Source organism: Nipponia nippon, unplaced genomic scaffold (genome assembly GCF_047370975.1).
Source record: "Nipponia nippon isolate SJK-2023a ecotype South Korea unplaced genomic scaffold, ASM4737097v1 scaffold_12, whole genome shotgun sequence".
NCBI classification, from domain to species: domain Eukaryota; kingdom Metazoa; phylum Chordata; class Aves; order Pelecaniformes; family Threskiornithidae; genus Nipponia; species Nipponia nippon.
In genome coordinates, this window is record NW_028262313.1 from 7,674,369 (window position 1) to 7,690,621 (window position 16,253).

At 45.3% G+C, this 16,253-nt stretch overlaps 1 protein-coding gene across 1 annotated transcript; it reads right to left on the reverse strand.

The window, feature by feature from the left end:
• Window positions 1–43: 43 nt before the first annotated feature.
• PGRMC1 (progesterone receptor membrane component 1) lies at window positions 44–6,834 on the reverse strand. The gene is made up of 3 exons (XM_087748627.1): window positions 6,422–6,834; window positions 4,206–4,361; window positions 44–2,034 (listed from the first exon to the last, which is right to left on the reverse strand). Exons 1-3 carry the CDS (start codon window positions 6,744–6,746, stop codon window positions 1,934–1,936), a joined length of 582 nt encoding a protein of 193 aa, XP_087604753.1. The 5' UTR covers window positions 6,747–6,834; the 3' UTR covers window positions 44–1,933.
• Between the last annotated feature and the right edge of the window lie 9,419 nt (window positions 6,835–16,253).

The window sequence follows — 16,253 nt, forward strand, 5'->3', positions numbered from 1 at the left end:
TTAAATGTCACATTTAGCTGCAGTAAATAAAAACAAACACCACTGTTATGCAAGAGTATTTTATTTTCTGCCTTAAACAAATAAAAGCACATTTCCGATTTGAGGTAAACCATTAGTAGTAGTTTGCAAAGAGTATAAATGTCTCTAAAAATAAAATAGCAACACAAAGGTCATGACAAGATGTACATTTGTCTCTAGACCTTCATTAGGTAGTTCACACGGTACCACTTTACGCAAGCTGTCTGGCTGAAACAACCGCACTCTTCATTTGAAGGCCCAGTGCCACCAGAAGAAAATGCCATGAAGGTGTTAGGACTGAGGGAAAGCCATTTGCTCTCGCCACTGATGGGCTCAGGCACTTTAACGTGTCGTGTCACTTTGTTTATGAAAGCTGCTGTTGTGCAATGCACTCTACTTCCAAACAATTTCGCCTTGTTTACGCCTGCCCACTCAGGACTCGGTTCATCATTTTGGTCCTGTTGCCAAATTGAAACAAGCCGGCTGAACAGCCAAACCAGAGAAACTAAATACAGGGAACTGTACCAGGGAGGCACCCAAGCAGAATCACCTGGACAAGAAACACGTTTACGAGTGATCAGCAAATCATTCGTTCTCTCCTTGGAATTTCTGAGGAAGTTTTGCAGAAGTATTTTGGATGACGAAGGAGCGCATTCGCATTTTTCCTTGGTCAAATCCGTTTACCCAGCCCCCTCTGGCAGGAGACTACATTACACAGTCAGAACAAAACTAGTAATTAAGCATAGATGGGAGCTAAGAGAGCACACAAGTAAAAAGCAATTCAAAGTTCAGGTCCCCCAGGTATAGCGTTGCTGGTTACGCATGAGATTGTGCCGTTTCTTTTAATGGCAACGTTCCAAAGCAACAAAGGCCTCAACACAGAAACGGCTTAGACCACGTTATTTTCTTTTGTATAGGAAACTTGTCTAAGTTACATCATTGACCACTAACACTTTTCTGCTAGTTAAAGCTGCGTGTACCAAGAGCATTTGTTAATCGTGCCATACGAGCAAGTCTGTTTTAGGCCTAGGAATCAAGAGCAGCCGATCTTCCCCGTTTAATATCATTTCATTAAAATTCACAGAAGAGTTTTACTAAGAGGAAAAGTGAATGAACAGTAGTCCGGTCGAGTCACACTTCATGGTGTACCTGGTTTTTAGGGATGCCTAGTTACACTCAATATCTAAACCTTTGTAATGCTTCAGATGTGCTTTAAAAGTAAACAAAGAATATTAATCCGTGCATAATTATGCATGACTGAATACATCAAGTATTCATCAGTCCTTATTAATTTTGTAAGTATCTAAAAGTGATTTAACCTCCCCAAAATTCTTACCTTTTTTTAAAGCAGTTAGTGTTTCATCTGTAAGCCACTACGTAACTCCTTAAAAGCCAAATTACCTTACATGCTACTGAATTACATTGCACCACAAATGAGTATGATGCTTCATGGACAAATAAAATATAGTCCCTTCTCTAAAGGAATTACAGCCCAAGGCCCAGATCCTGCAGAAGCTAACACAAAACAAGATTTAGTGGAATTTGTGTTGCATATGCGAAGTTACTCTTGTGCTTGTGTCCACAGTGCTAGGCTGTTAATGAAAAACTGGATTTCAACCTACTCTGCACTAAATGGTGACAGAAGAAAAACAGTAGTAGTCCTTTATTGCCAAAATTTACTTTAGCACAGACATTTTTCGTGCACAGTTCAGATTACGCAGGTTTAAAGGAAGACGGGTCTTAAACCTTTAGTAGTTTACCACTGAATTTGAAAAGGAAACCTTCGAAAAGAGACAGTTCACTGTAACTTTGGACCTTTTGTAAGCATTGCTGCTGTTGCAACTTGTAAAACAGAAGCAGAATGTTACAAATGATCCTTGATGATTCAAAAATAGATGGTTCCTCACTGCACTCTCTAGTCTTTCTTTGCATCCTGGGCACCTTTTTCTTCTTCATCAGAGTATACAGTGGGTTCCTCCCCTTCCTTCAGCAGCTTACCAACATAGTGATACTTAACTGGGGAAAAAAAAAAAGAATCCAAGTCATTATTCTGCCCTGAAGATGTACCTTTTTTAACTCCTATGTCTGTTTCCTGAATTAACAAAATGCCTATATTATAACAAAGCAGCTCTAAGCAACTTATTCCAAATACTGGGGGGAAGGAGAAAAGCCGAAATCAACTACCTGAACTACTATTAATGTTGTAGGAAGTGTAAGAAACATGCAAAGTGAATGTAACTATAACTCTTCTATTGCCTAAGCCAAAAGATGAGTGAATGTAAAGACACATGTAAACCGAGGGACTCATCCAGCTAAAGAAACAGAATCCTGGATTAGATTATTTTTCTTGCCAATGTCAAAGTTAGTTTTTCAACCAATGGCATTGTTAGAACGTTTACGTTATGCATTATACACGCATGCACATACATACGTGCACACATGTACACAGCGTTCAAGGGGTTTTATTTTTTTTAATATATGTTGAAAATATCCAATAGGACAGAAGAGAGATCCTTTCTCCCAAAGATAAAGACTAATCTGTTGTCCGATTATGCAGCTAAGCCTCTGTCTTATTTTGTATCTCTTTTTGAACATGTAAAAACGCCACGACTGTACACATGTAAGAACTGAAAGCTATGCTATGTTGCCCATCTGTCAACTTCAACAAAGCAAAAGATGCCTCTGACTACAGGTATTTTGGACTAGCATTGTTGTTATAATTAATAAGAATTTAAAGCAACTAATTGCCAAATTCACTAGAAACATAATAATAAAAAGAGTGCAGTTCACCGTCAGTCCTGATGCCCAACTCTTGAAAAGGTAGATTTAAACACTAGTTTAGGTCAGATATTTGTTAGCATAGTTCTGGTTTCTGTGACATACTTGTTAGCACAATAAAACAGCCATTCAGTGTGGCATGATTAACAGCCTTGATTAAGACAGGAAGAGCGCCAAAATAGTAGGGGCACATCAGGTCAGGACTGAGACGTTCTAATGACATTATGTGGAGGAAAGCTCCATTCCAGCTAGTGATAGTAAATCTTTAATATCGAACAGTAGATTTAAAAACAGAACCCATTTGATTTCCACTATACTACTTCTTTGTATATGCAATTTCCATTATATATATATATATATATATATATATATATATATATATAAACATCAAGACAAACAACTGATACATTTATTTTTGTCTTATCTGAGTAGAAATACTCTCTTTGGTGTTCACTTGCCTAAAAGGCATCATGGGATATGGAGGAATTATTTTTCATCAACAAGATACACAGTAGGAGAAAAAAAATCATACCAGTGGGCATGCCCTGGTACAAGGTCAAGACAGCAATTTCTATAAAACTGTGGTTTGACATTCTCCTTTTTGAGCAGCAAGTTGAGGCACATGACACAAAACAGTTGGAATTGCCTTTTTTAAACTTTTAATACTAAGCATAGAAAAACAAGGCAACTATGAAAGTGACTTCCTCCTGTTAATTTTAGAACAAACATCTCAAGCGTGCAAATTGCCTTTTTTCCTCTGCCACTCTGGCCATCACTGGCACAGTAATGACCAGGCTGCTTTGCAAGCACAGAGGTGGCAATTTGCCCATTCCTGATCACCTTCTGGGGGAGAAAGTCAGCTGGATACACTTGTTCATGAATCTGATAAAGCCACACAGAATAACTTATTTAGAGTAAAAAAAAGTTATATCAGGAGCTCCAAGGGGAAAAGGCCTAGTTTAAACAGTCTTCAAAGCTCAAAAAACCCAAGAAGTAATAATTCACGTTACTCTTATTTCTGAGAAGCTGAATGGGACATAAGCTTCATTTTTCAGAACATTAAAATCTAATTGCCTCTATAGATGGGGTCTTAACTGTATCAAAAACATGCTCTTATCTGTCAACTTTTTGGGTGGTCTTGTAGATCTTATCCTATAACAGAGTGCTTCCATCTCTCCTACTGTTGTGTAAGGATCAGAGGGAGGGAGAACACAGAAAGAAAACCTGACATTTCTCTTAATTCTTTTGAGTAACAGTAATTCTAGTAATACTTCATTAACTCAGGTATTAACTCAAAGTAAGTTTCCAGACTGATGCTTCTGGCTGGTAACAGCCTTTTAACCATTGCTTCCCTTATTACACACTAGTTAGTTAGCCACTTCTTTGTAAATAGGTTTAAGATTGCTTACAAGTGAATTGTGACTCCCAGTCCCTCAAGGACTCTTGCTGCGTAGCGTTGAGATCAGAGAGGTCATCATAGTCATCCTTCAGAGCCTCCTTATCCAGGCAGAAAGTGGCAAGACCTCGGGATGCATCTCTTCCAGCAAAAATCCCATACGGCCCGTCTTTAAAATAAAAACATAAGCAGCATTATCACAGACGTAATGGATGCTGTATGATCTTCATGGATCAGAGTCCCCAGACTGAAACAGATGATGAGTTCCTACCCTGACCTGTGGGTCAGAGGTGCCTCAAACTTCTGAAATGTTTTTAAGTTTTATTCTACTTGGTAATAAGGGAAAACAGAGGAAGAGGACAAGCAACAAAAGCATGGGAAGAGATACTGAATTTGCTCAAACATCAGGACAATGAACCACAAAACGGTGGAGGGAACATACAAACAGGGTAAGAATAAGCATACAAACTGGGAAGCACATCCTCAGAAAGAGGAACAGAGGAAGGATTTGTAAGTCTGAGGTGAAATGGAAGTTTTCTAAGAGATGCTCCTGACGTAAAGAGCTGAAAGGATGACTTGACGGAATATGTGGTGGAGATACTAGAAATTACCAGCTTGGAAGAAACATCTATTCAAACTTTCAAAATGCAAAATGAACTCAAATGATCAAAACATGCAACTCACAGTAGATCAGAGACATCTTATCAAGACAGACTCTTGCTAAACTTCTAACTTAATGATTAACTTGCTTACATGACAAGCTGAAAATGGAGATATCACATGTTGCAACTAGACATTGAAAGTTCTTCTTAAGGGAGCTTAAAGTTAGATGTGAACTCTGGTTACTGTAGAAAGTATGCCATCTTCCACACCTCCTGGAGTGAGCTTTTTCCTAAATTCATCAAAAGAATCTTACTTTTCCATTAAAATGAAAACCAAACTAGCTAGACACTGTGATGAACCATTCAGCAATTACCAAATTAGATACAACAGGCAGCTTTTGCTGTTGTCAAGGAAGGCAGTATCCAAAGCACGGTCTTTAAGTCAAATGGGTTTTTGTTTGTACAAATACAAAACTGCACACTGAACTCAGCTGTATGTTATCCCCTTGACTGCTGCAGAATGCACAGTTACAGCCCAGCATCATTCAGCAACAGTCTACGTTTGGACCAAAAGTAATCATCTCATCATGCTTCCAAAGATGTGGTGTCTCCTGCACCATTCTCCTTGTCTCTGAGGAGCACTGGCAGCTCCCTACTGCAGCTACCAGCTGTCTGGACAGCTCAAGAGTAGTTATGCCAGACGGACCCTGGTACAAATTAGCAAGCCTCAGTGAAGTTTTTTAACAGGAGGCCTCAGTTAAAAATAAAACCTCATGGCCTAGTGGAGGTGATTAAACTCTTACACCGGGGTGCACATACTCCCAACCACCTCATCACTAGCTGCTCTACAAGCCTCTGCATAGCTTATTCAGTCTTTGGACGTCTGAACCACCTACGCTCTTGATAGTAGCTGGTTTAATCTAAATTTCTAAGTATTTAGTATAAATATTATGCAATAGAGTGATGTCCACTAAAAGTTGGCAATGGAATGTAAACACTGAGAGGACACTTCGCTTCTGCTGCCCGGCATCAGGCAAAGGCACCCGCAGCCAACGAAGCCGCCCAACCCAGCAGCGGCACAACCCCTTACGGGCCTTGGGGTATGTGTAACCTGCCCTGGGAAAATAAAGAGAACAGCAAACCAACGTAGGCTGCCAAAGCCGGAGTTTTTACAACATCGAGGCCCACTCTGGAGCCCAGGCAACAGCGGGGAGGCCGGTGTCCCAGCGCGGCTGGTTGTGCCATCTTCTCACAGGCTGAGCTGCGCGCACCCTGCCCGGCTCTAAGCCGAATCCTTTCCAAATCTCCGGAACGTGAGCAGGGGCGAGAGGGCGCGGGCAGCTCGGCCGGGCGTTCATCCCGCAGGCCGGGAGGCGGGTTAGGCGCTAACGCCGAGCAGGCCGATCCCCGCGCCACAGGGAACCGATCCCCCCGCCAGCACCGCGCCCGCCCCGCCCGGCGCCCGAGCGGGGGCCGCGGAGGGCGGTGCGGGCCGCCCTGCCCGAGCGGCGGCCGAGCCACCGAGGCCCCCGTGATCCCTCCGGCCAGCGGCCCCGGCCGGATCGCGGGCACAAAGAGCCGCGGGTTCCCGGTCTGGGCCCGCCCCGCCGCCCGCCCCGGCCCTCACCGGGCCCGTAGAACTTCCTGCCGCGGGTCACGTCGAAGACTTTGCCGTTGATGGCCATGAGGATGCGGGGGTCGCGCACCCCGTCGTAGGGCCGCAGCTCCGCCAGCGTGAAATCGCGGCGCTTCATCTTGGGCAGCGGCGGCGGGTCCGCCTCGCCCGCCGGCGCCGCGGGCCGCTCGCCCCGCAGGATCTGGTAGAGCAGGAAGAGGCAGAGGCCCAGCAGGCTCAGGTTGAGCGGGGAGCTCACGATCTCCAGCAGCAGGCCGCCCTCCTCGGCCGCCGCCGCCGCCTCCTCGCCGGCCACCGCCGCTTCCCCGCGGGCCATCGGGCCGGGCTGCTCTCCAGCACGGCGGGCTCTGAGGCGCGCCGCGGCGGCGGCGGCGGGGAGCAGGAGGAGGAGGAGGAGGAGGCGGAGCAGCAGCCGGCCCGCCTCGGCGCGCGGAGGGGCGGGACGCGGCCGGCGGGCGGGAGGAAGGGAGGGGCGGGCGGGGCTGAGGGCGGGAAGCTGAGGCGCGGCTGCCGCCCTCACTGAGGGAGTTTGGCGGCGGCCGGCTCCTAACCCGCCTGCGACGGTAGGTGGTGGTGTGAGCCAGGCGATGGCGAGCGCCGCACGGAGAGCCCGCGGCCCGGCGAGGGACGCCGCGCAGCTGAGGCGAGGACGGCTCTGCCGGCCGCCATTCCCCGCCGAGGCGGCAGCAGGTCAGGTCAGGCCGCTGCAGCGGCGGCTCCGTTGGCACACGGTTTCACAGAAATTTTGGCAAAAATAACCTCGCCGTTGCCTTAGACCCGCGCCAGAGGTGCCGCGCTGGCCTGCTGGGAGCCAGCCGGCCCTTCCCTGCCCTCGCTCCTCCTGTCCGAGGCCGCATCTTCGCTTCCCTGACGGGGCGGTATCTTTTCGGAGTCCTTACTCCGATCGTGCCAAACTCAAAGGAGAAGAAAAGGGAAGAAATTACCAGACTTACGGGCTTTTCCCATTCCGTTAATACCCCCTGGCCCCCAAAAAACACAGAAACAGCAACCGCAAGATACTGTTATAACACGAAAAAGAAAAGTGTCCAGGCATGGACTTCTTTATTCAGGCTTCTTTTCAATGGAAATTTTGGTGAAGTAAAACTTGGGATGAAGGAAGCACTAGCTTGGTGTATCTACTCGATAGGGTGTTCACATGGAGCAACTGGAGTCCTGAACACAGCTACGTACCACTGGTGTCGCCTGCTCCTCGGTATCAGGTGTGAGAAAGCAGAAGCGATGTTTTGGGTCTGAGTAGTTGTCTCTGCAAATTGTGTCCTCGCCATCCTTCAAAACGAACACAAACCAATGCCCAGTCAGAATATCATCGTTCCCTCAACACAAGTGAGTAATTGTGCAACCTTGATCCTGCATTGTAGCTTGGCAGGTGATGCATATCACTGCTTCAGTGGATGAAGGCTGCTTTTACTGAACATTTAGTTAAATAAAATTGAAAGCAGTGCATTTAATTTACTTTCTAAATCTCAGTGTTAGGAAAATTTTAACTCCGTGGGCCACTGGGGATGAAGGTATTTAAACATGTTGCCCCTTGGAAGGTAGGGTGTTTGGTTCCATCTGCTGTCTGATTTGGGAAGCTCCTTGTTTCGCTGATCAGCACTTGGACCTTGATCTGTCCTTTCATGGTATACACTGACTTTTGCTTCTGCCTGCTGTGCAAGTTGAAAAACTCATTGTTTCATTGACCTGATGACCGCGATTTGTATTTGGTAAGGTCTGGGTTTTGACCCTACTTAGGATACTAGATAAATCTCCGAAACTTTAGAATTATTCAAACTAGGAGCTGTATTACCTAGATGGCAGTTAATTCTGCTCAGCGTGGACATGACACTATTACACTTCATCGTGTTGATATTGCATGTTAGAGGAATAGATGTAGAAAAAACAGAAATTTGGAGGGAGATTTTTCTTTTGTTTTTTACAATACATTTTGTTCAAGAGAGGAAAAAACCCAGACTCCAAAACAGCCCCAACCCTGAATTTGACCATGAACCAGACACCGGAGGGAGGGAAAAAGAAGCTCTGTTTATGCCTGCCATCCTGGAGAAACCATCCAAGAACAGTTCATTCTTAGATAAAGACGGGCCAGGAAACATTGCCAAGATTGATAGAATCTCAAGTTATCTGCCACACGAGCACTGGTACTGCAAGTTACAGTTGCCCAACTTCAAGCTCTTTTTTTTTTACCTTGCAGCATATCAAAAAATATTCGTATGCCTCAGAATGCATCTTACCTAAGAAAAAAATAAGAACAGCTATTTAGAAATAAATGGGCATAAATAAGATTATGATACATCAGTCAGAATTATGTAAAGTCATTAACCCTTTGCTATACATTTCTGACTAGCAAGCTTACTTGGCAATTCCTTTAAATGGAACTGAGGTTCTAGTCAGAATGGAGTTGGCCCCAACTCCAGTTAAATACCGCAGACATTAGCTCTGCTCCCACACAGGTTTTCCTCTCCATTCTATAGACAACAATAGCTTCCTCCTTGAAACCGTTCTGTTAACAGCATCTATGAGATGGGTTGATAAAGCAATTCTATTACAATGCTCTCTTCTTATTAATTGAAGAAAACAATTGGAATTCAGCTAACTTTCATATCCTTGCAAATCAGAGTAGTTCAAACAGTTTTAAAATATTCCTACTCGTTTTTTTGATAACCAGCATAACTCTGTAAGAGATGAAGCAAAATTAGCTCTACTACACCTCAGCATTTTTATTACTGCTCTATTTCCACTTTGGAACTTGTCTGGTAGATTTATTGAATCTTTTAGAGCATATTTAATGCTTCTAAACAAAGTGTGTTTTGCCTAGGTTCCCCATAATACGCTTTACCTTGGCCGAGTACACGGGGACCGTTGTTGCCAAGCTGGTTTTGGTCCTCACATTCTCTCATTGTTCCTTTGGAAGCCCTCCACAGGAATTGTTTTCCCTAACTTACCTAACGGACAATTTTAATTCAAACTATGACTGCAAGAAAGTTTTCAGGAGTTTGCAAAGATACTGCTGCCTAATTTGCATTACTTGTGAGCAGATTCCCAGAGCTGCTGGTCACCTGGAACTACTGCTGGCTTTCATTTGACCTGCAAGGACCCAGGGTTTCTGACGTAGAGATGAGGTATCTTAGTCTCTGAGCTTTCTGAGAACTGGTGACAAATAAAACCACTGGCAAGTTAGATCTTTACTGTCCAGCCTAAAGTCTGATTTAAGTCCCACCTGAGAATCTGAGAGACTTCGGTGAAGTGCCATAGGATTGCATTGCAAACAGCTTGTAACATGGAGTAGCAGCCATAGAGGGAAGTTTTTGCCTTGTGGTCCAGTGGCCTCTTGGAATCTGTAGACTTCTCAGGAAACTAAGTAAAGAAATTAAAAAGCAAGATTAAATGTGCCTTACAGGGACACAAGGAATTCAAGCCCTCTAGAGAGAGACAACATATTATGTGAGACCTTCCAATAAATTTACATAGGCAAGCTCCATCATACCTGCCTGTTTCTCACAGCTGGTGTAATACGGGTATTACTTCTCCCTCCTTCCCCCCAGTAATAAATTAAGTTACTAACAAGGAAAAAGAAAGGGATGATGAGGAGCTGTAATCTCACTCTTTTACTGATTCGTGCCTACTTACGCCAAGAAAACAGAACCCCTCCCTAAACTGCAGAGGTCCAGTAGGTCAAGCGTACTCCTAACGCTGGCAGCAGACATGTTATTAAGCTGTTGTTAGAGTGGGTCTGTTCCAGGCGCAGAGCAGGCACCTGACCTAGGAATGCCCTGAAGTATGTCTAGTCCTCAGATCAAAAGCACAGACCATCTTTCTGCTGGACTTCCTTTTTTTTTTTAGTTTTTATTTCCATCTCTGTCACATTTCTGTTTATTTTTCAGTTGCATCTTCTGACTTTCTAGCTGTGTTCTTCATCCAGCTAAGTGCTAGAAGAAAGAACTTTGCGATGTGGAGATGACACTGTGCTGAAGGCTATCAAGATCCCGTCATTCCTGGAGATATATGTGTAAACATCTGCAGCATAAAGCAGCTCCAGATGGGAATTTTTACCAAGTTTTCGAAAATGTGTCAGAGAGGGGGTTTGGAAAGGCAGAGACTGCTCGTGCTGGAGAATTGCTTTCCTCAGAAACATGCTGACGTGAGCTTGCAACTGAAATCTTCCCTGCCCCAGCCTCACCATTCCCTTTGCTTGCTTGTCTTTTAGGCTGCCAGGACTATGCTTTCTTGGTCAGTATGTACAGCAGCTACGCTAGGAAGTTTTGGAGATGTTGTGTCTTTTAACTATAGATGAAAATCTGTGTGTGAATTCTCAGTATAGGCTCCTTTTTTGAAAGGCAGCAGATGTCAAAACCAACCTGGACAAGCTGTAGATACTTCTGGAAGAGGCAAGGGAAAAAGAGAACATAAGTCTGCATGTGATTCTTGCAATGGAACCGTCTCAGTGTCCCTAGAAAGCATACTGATTGACACGGAAAGAGTAAATAAAATCACAGACTTCCTGAAAATAACTCCCTGGGTTTGCTTACAGGTCTGATGAGCCAGGAGGGTTTTATGTATCAAAGGTAACTGGATGACGTGAAGGAAATTTGGTGCATTCACAGATTGAGTCAAATCAGCAGCACTGTTAGAGGGAGTAGGAGACGTTCTCTCTGCTCTGTTAGTGTCGGATAGGGAAATGGTATCCATTGCGTGTGCATGGGTTCTTCGCAAGGACCAAGTTTTACTTACACTGCAGATATTCACTCTGCATTTTGGAACGCATGAGCTGTCTTCACCTGTGTCACTATCCCTGAAGTAGGGCCCGTTATTTCTCTGCCACCGTGATGGAGTGCGAGTGCTGCTACACAGCAGATCAGTCTGTTTCGATGTGAACTGACAACCAACTTCAACGTTAATAGATTCAAAGGTTAGAAGAAGGGAGGTATCAATAAACTAGAATGGTAGAGTTTCCTAGGTGTAACCTTGCAACATTTTAGTTGCAGAAATGCAACAAATGCAATGCATGGATTCTCATCTCAGTTTGAGTTTAGCTGAAATCTGCTTCGAACACCCCTAGCTGATGGCAAAGGGTGCTTTTGCTGCCTTTCTTTCATCTGCTTTAGTTAGGTGGTCAGATCCAAAGCAGCACAGACAAGATGGGGGTGACTGAGTAAAAAGAAGAAAGCAGCAGCAGGAAGACAGACACGTGGAAGGAATGTCACTTTTTTTCCAAAATCATCTAGGTGTCTAGTTAGATTAGATACACTGCCAGGTGCAAGCCAAATTTGTGTCTGTTCCACAAATGGTTCCTTTTATCTTTGTTTTTTTTTTGGTTTTATTAAACAGTTGGAGATAGTTCACTCGTGCTTGGTTTGACACCGAGTTAGACTGCTAGGCAGTGATCCAGTGGAATCCAGTTTTCCTCATGTTAAGGAAGCGCTTCAGTAACTGCCCAGCCCGATGCCTTTCCAGCTGTTGTAGTTATGCAGCGTCCTCAACGGGAAAATCTTTCAGACCCTCGAAGTCATCCCACAGCCCGAGAGATGTTCTGCAGATTATGTGTGCTAGGGTGCCTTGCACCGTGCCCCAGATCCTCTAGGCAGTGTGCTGAATGCAGAGGTCTCAGGCCATCGAGCCTGACGTTTTCCCAAGCGGTGGTGTGTCAGGAGCTGGGGCGCAGAACTGCCCGCTCCCTCCACGCCGTGGGCTTGCCTCGCACAGTGGAATTGCTACAGGTCCCCCAGGTCTGGGTCTGTAAGGGTCCACGGACCCCAAACCAGCGGGGAAGGCCGGGAAGCCTTGGGGGTAGCACAGCCTTCCCTCGCCGTGACGGCAGAAGAGCGAGCCAAAGCTGCTGCAGTACCAACCCCCTCCATTTTATCTAACGCGGTTTCCCCGGGCGAGCGGCCCGGTCTGAGGGGCAGCGGCGGTGCCGGAGGACCCAGCGGGCTGACCCGGCCTGGGGAGGGGAAGCGCGGCCGCCGCTCCCCGCCCCTTCGGGCCGCATGTGCCGCTCCGCTCCCAGCAGGGACCGGGCCCCCCCCGCCGCCGCCGCCCGCTCGGGCCGTGGGAGGTGGGGCCTGCTACCGGTTGCAGGCGCCCCGGGGCCCGGCGGGCGCTGCCCGGGGCGCGCGCTGGGTGCCGCTGGGCGGTGGCGGCGGGCGGGGCGCGCGGCAGGGCCGCCCCGGGGCGGCGGGTGCGGAGCGGCGCGAGGCGCTCGGGCGGCGGCCGGTGAGTAGCGGCGGGGGACGGGGAGGGGAGGCGGTAACCGGGAGGGGGCACGGCCGCGGCTCCGCTGCCCCGGCAGGGCGAGGGCTCCCGCCCTCCCTGCCCCTCGGCAGCGGCGCAGCGGGGCCGTGCCGGTGAGAGCTCCTCGGGTCGGGCGCTGCAGAGGCGAAAGCCCCAGCGCTTGGCAGCGGCGGGGTAACGCTGCCGGGTGTTTCGCGGCGTACGCGAGCGGCGTGGGCTTTCTGTGGTGCGCCCTTTGTTCAGACGCGCTGTTCGCCCACGGCTGGCTCGCGTCCCCTTGCTCCTCCTGCGAGTGTAGGGTCTGTCGGGCTAAGCTGGCATCCCTGGCTTGCAGACTTGCAGTCTTTCGGTGTCAGGTCTCTACATTTTATGCCCTAAAACAATTTTTTCAACCTGTGTTAGTTAGCTGGAGTAGTCACGGTTATTAATACGAGCTGGACTTTATTTTGTCTCTCGCATCGTTAGTGGAATTGTTGGCTGTTTCCCAGATGCAAAGTCTTGACACTGGTGTTGGGGACTGGGAGAATCCACGTGATCTCAGAGCGAGTTTGCAGTGGTGATGTGAGAGAAGTAGTGAAGTCTTGTAAAGGGAGCAGATCGGATCCGTAACCTGTAGTAGAATGAAGAGACACCCACTGTGTCATTTCTTTCATGATTATTTTGCTGATATGTTCCATAGTTTAAGAGCTTGATGTTACAAACAACTGTATACAGGAGTAAAGCCTTAATCACGTAACGACTTTGATGAATTTCCTGGTAACTATCCTTGTGCAAGTAGGAGTGGCTCATGTAAGGGCAAGTGCTTTCATCAAGGTAATAAACTGCAGGTAGAGTATGAGCACAGGGTATCCAAGAACCCCAGCGAACCACCTCCAGTCTTTTCCGTAGTCTAGTCCAACTGCTTTCTTGGAAATGTCATTCGAAATGCCCTTTTCCCCTTCCAGTCATTGTGCCGTGTCCTTGCACCACATCCTAGAGATCTCTCTGTGAGTGGGTTCCTCTGCCTAGACCCACACAGTCATCGGAGCTTGTCCGAGGCAGATTTGGATGGGCGTTTATTAATTTCAGACCTGGTTCTCCAGCAGACTGGAGAACTGGAAACAGGTAGCCTGTACACATATTCTGAACTGCTTGGGATTATGCTCACTGTAGATCTTTTACACTTTGTGTCGTCCTGCTGATATTTGGTGGAAACTGAAGGAGGTTACAGGTAACTTGAAGTATACTGTTAGGAACCTTTAAAACAGAAAGGCAAGTTAAGTTTGGTGGAATTCTCTTTTATTAACAGCTTAATGAACATGAGTTTTCTATTTCTTTTTCTCTCACGCAATATAATAAATGGTAATTAGGACTCCAGTACCTTTGCAGATACATTATGAGAAATGCACATATATATTTGTCTTGCTGTTATAAAACAAATACAATGAAAAATTAATCCAGTGATTTCATGGGCATGGAATTGCATTTTGCACTGTTTGGTTAATTGGTTGTTTATAGTTTGGACTTCTAGCTATATAATGTACAGAGCAGTACATTGTTAGTGCTTCAGGCCAAATCCTGAAGAATTTTGCACCCGAAAAGTTACATTGACTTAGTGAAATTGCTGTGAAATCTGTTTCTAAAGAATGTCAGTAGATAACTTATCACAAGATCAACACAGTTACACTTCTCCAGACTGAGCTCCTACATAATCATAAAAAAATGCAGCCCTATTGCACAGGTGAGGTGTGAGGTTTGCAAGGATTCCAGAACTATCCAGCCCAACAGAGAATTTGGGTCCATATCTGCAAAATTCAAAGTTGGCTTGGTTCTTGCTCACCGTAGTATAAGAAAGCGCAAAGCACTTCTTACCTTGGACTTTATGACTGACTCAAGTTTAGTATATATATGGATTTGTGCGATTATGTATGGATGTAAATGCTTTTTCTACTATGCAAAACCAAGTGACTTGGATGTTACATGAACCAAAAGTAAACTCCTCCGTTTTTTTAGATCATTGTGAGTTGGAAGACTTTTCCACTTAAGCTGTTTGCTTGTGTTTCTGTCAAAGATTTGATGGAAGTTTTCTGAAAATTAAATTCACAGATTCCTGTGACCACAAAGATGGAGATATGCCCAGTGCAGATTTGATGACTCAAAACTCTTTGTCCTTTGGAACCCACAGCACAGGTTTTTGGCTGTATTCAGACATTTGGGAAGTAGATCCCCTTTTAGACGACTTTTTAGTCTTCCCGGGAGCCAGTAAGCGCAGACTTAAAACCAGGAAAAGTTAAGTTTTACAACTTAAGAAGTTTTACTGGCATTGTCTTCTGTTTCAAAGTTAATATTTGTCTTCACTTGAAATGTGTCTTAATTTACCAGTCAGAGAATTTGCTGCAGACAAATGCACAACTATGTTTTCTTTTACCAGAAGAAGATGTATGACAGTCAAAGAAGAAATGAGAAATTGTACTTGGTCCAAAGACCTGCTTAATACAGGCTCATTTATTTAGATTCTAAATACATTTATTTAGAGTCCAATGGTTACGTAGAATATTTCACAAGAAAGCACTAGCTGCAAGTGCAAATACTGGGATCATGCATAAGCATTAAGAGAAGGGCTAAGCCGTTACTCAATTTTGAACAGCTGTGAAAACGAGCACTCAGTGAACAATGCTTTGTGTATGTGGGAGAGGGTCTCATATGTTTAATACCAGCAAACACACCTTTAACCGTTACTGCTTAATCTCTGCTAAAATCCACTACAACTTTGACCAGAATGCTTACTGTATCTGATACTGTTGAAGTGTGTTAGAGATTCATTCTTATTTATTTATATGAATGCTCTCTCTATAGAAACGAAAAGAAAGTACACATTGGTTTAGCAAACTGGGGAGTTAGTTTTATTTTATTTTTTGTTTCCTGAGGATTTTCAGTAATCCTTATGTTTCTGCTGTGGACGGTGTACGTGGTGTGGTTGGTCTCAATATCTTCAGTTACGTAACATAAAGATCAAGCTGTGCAGTAAGTCAAACGGGACAAAGCAGCGTGACTGTGGTGCCTGTTGTACATCCGACTGCAAGCCTAGGCTATGATAGGCAGAGCTGAACTCGGTGGAAAGACTGTCATTGATTTTAATGAGCTCTGGATATGGCCCAAGCTCAAGAATCGGTGGCTTGACTTTATTGGAATGCCACCAGCATCATGTTGAATCATGCGTACACAGATACATATACATCCTCTTAAAGTTTAAAATAGCTTTCAAAAGCAATGCCAATGCCACAAGCATAGATGCCATTTGAATTTCATCAGTTTCTTCTAAATGAATTCAAACACATTGCATGAGATTTTGTTACTTGACATTGGTTTTAGTGGAAATGCAGTCCTGTCCCCTCATCGTTCCCTCAGGTGAGTTTCTATCCCAATTCTTCTGTCTGTTTAAGGTCAATCTGTTGTGTAGTTTAAGCATAAAGCTAAATAGATTTCTCTCCATCTGGAGAGGTTTATCTCCGTATCTTTGGTTGACAGCCTATATGTGCAACGGAAGGAGTGCTACAGGTTAGAACTTGAAACCAGCTCTTTGGCGAGCAACAGA

Bases quoted from the DNA above. Each gene is read 5' to 3' on its own strand.
- PGRMC1 (XM_087748627.1), bottom strand. From the start codon at position 6,746: ATGGCCCGCGGGGAAGCGGCGGTGGCCGGCGAGGAGGCGGCGGCGGCG. The intron at 4,362-6,421 runs GTGAGGGCCGGG...TTTATTTTAAAG, and splicing joins CAGGAAGTTCTACGGGCCCG to ACGGGCCGTATGGGATTTTT. The intron at 2,035-4,205 runs GTAAGCAATCTT...TTTTTTCCCCAG, and splicing joins CTGGGAGTCACAATTCACTT to TTAAGTATCACTATGTTGGT.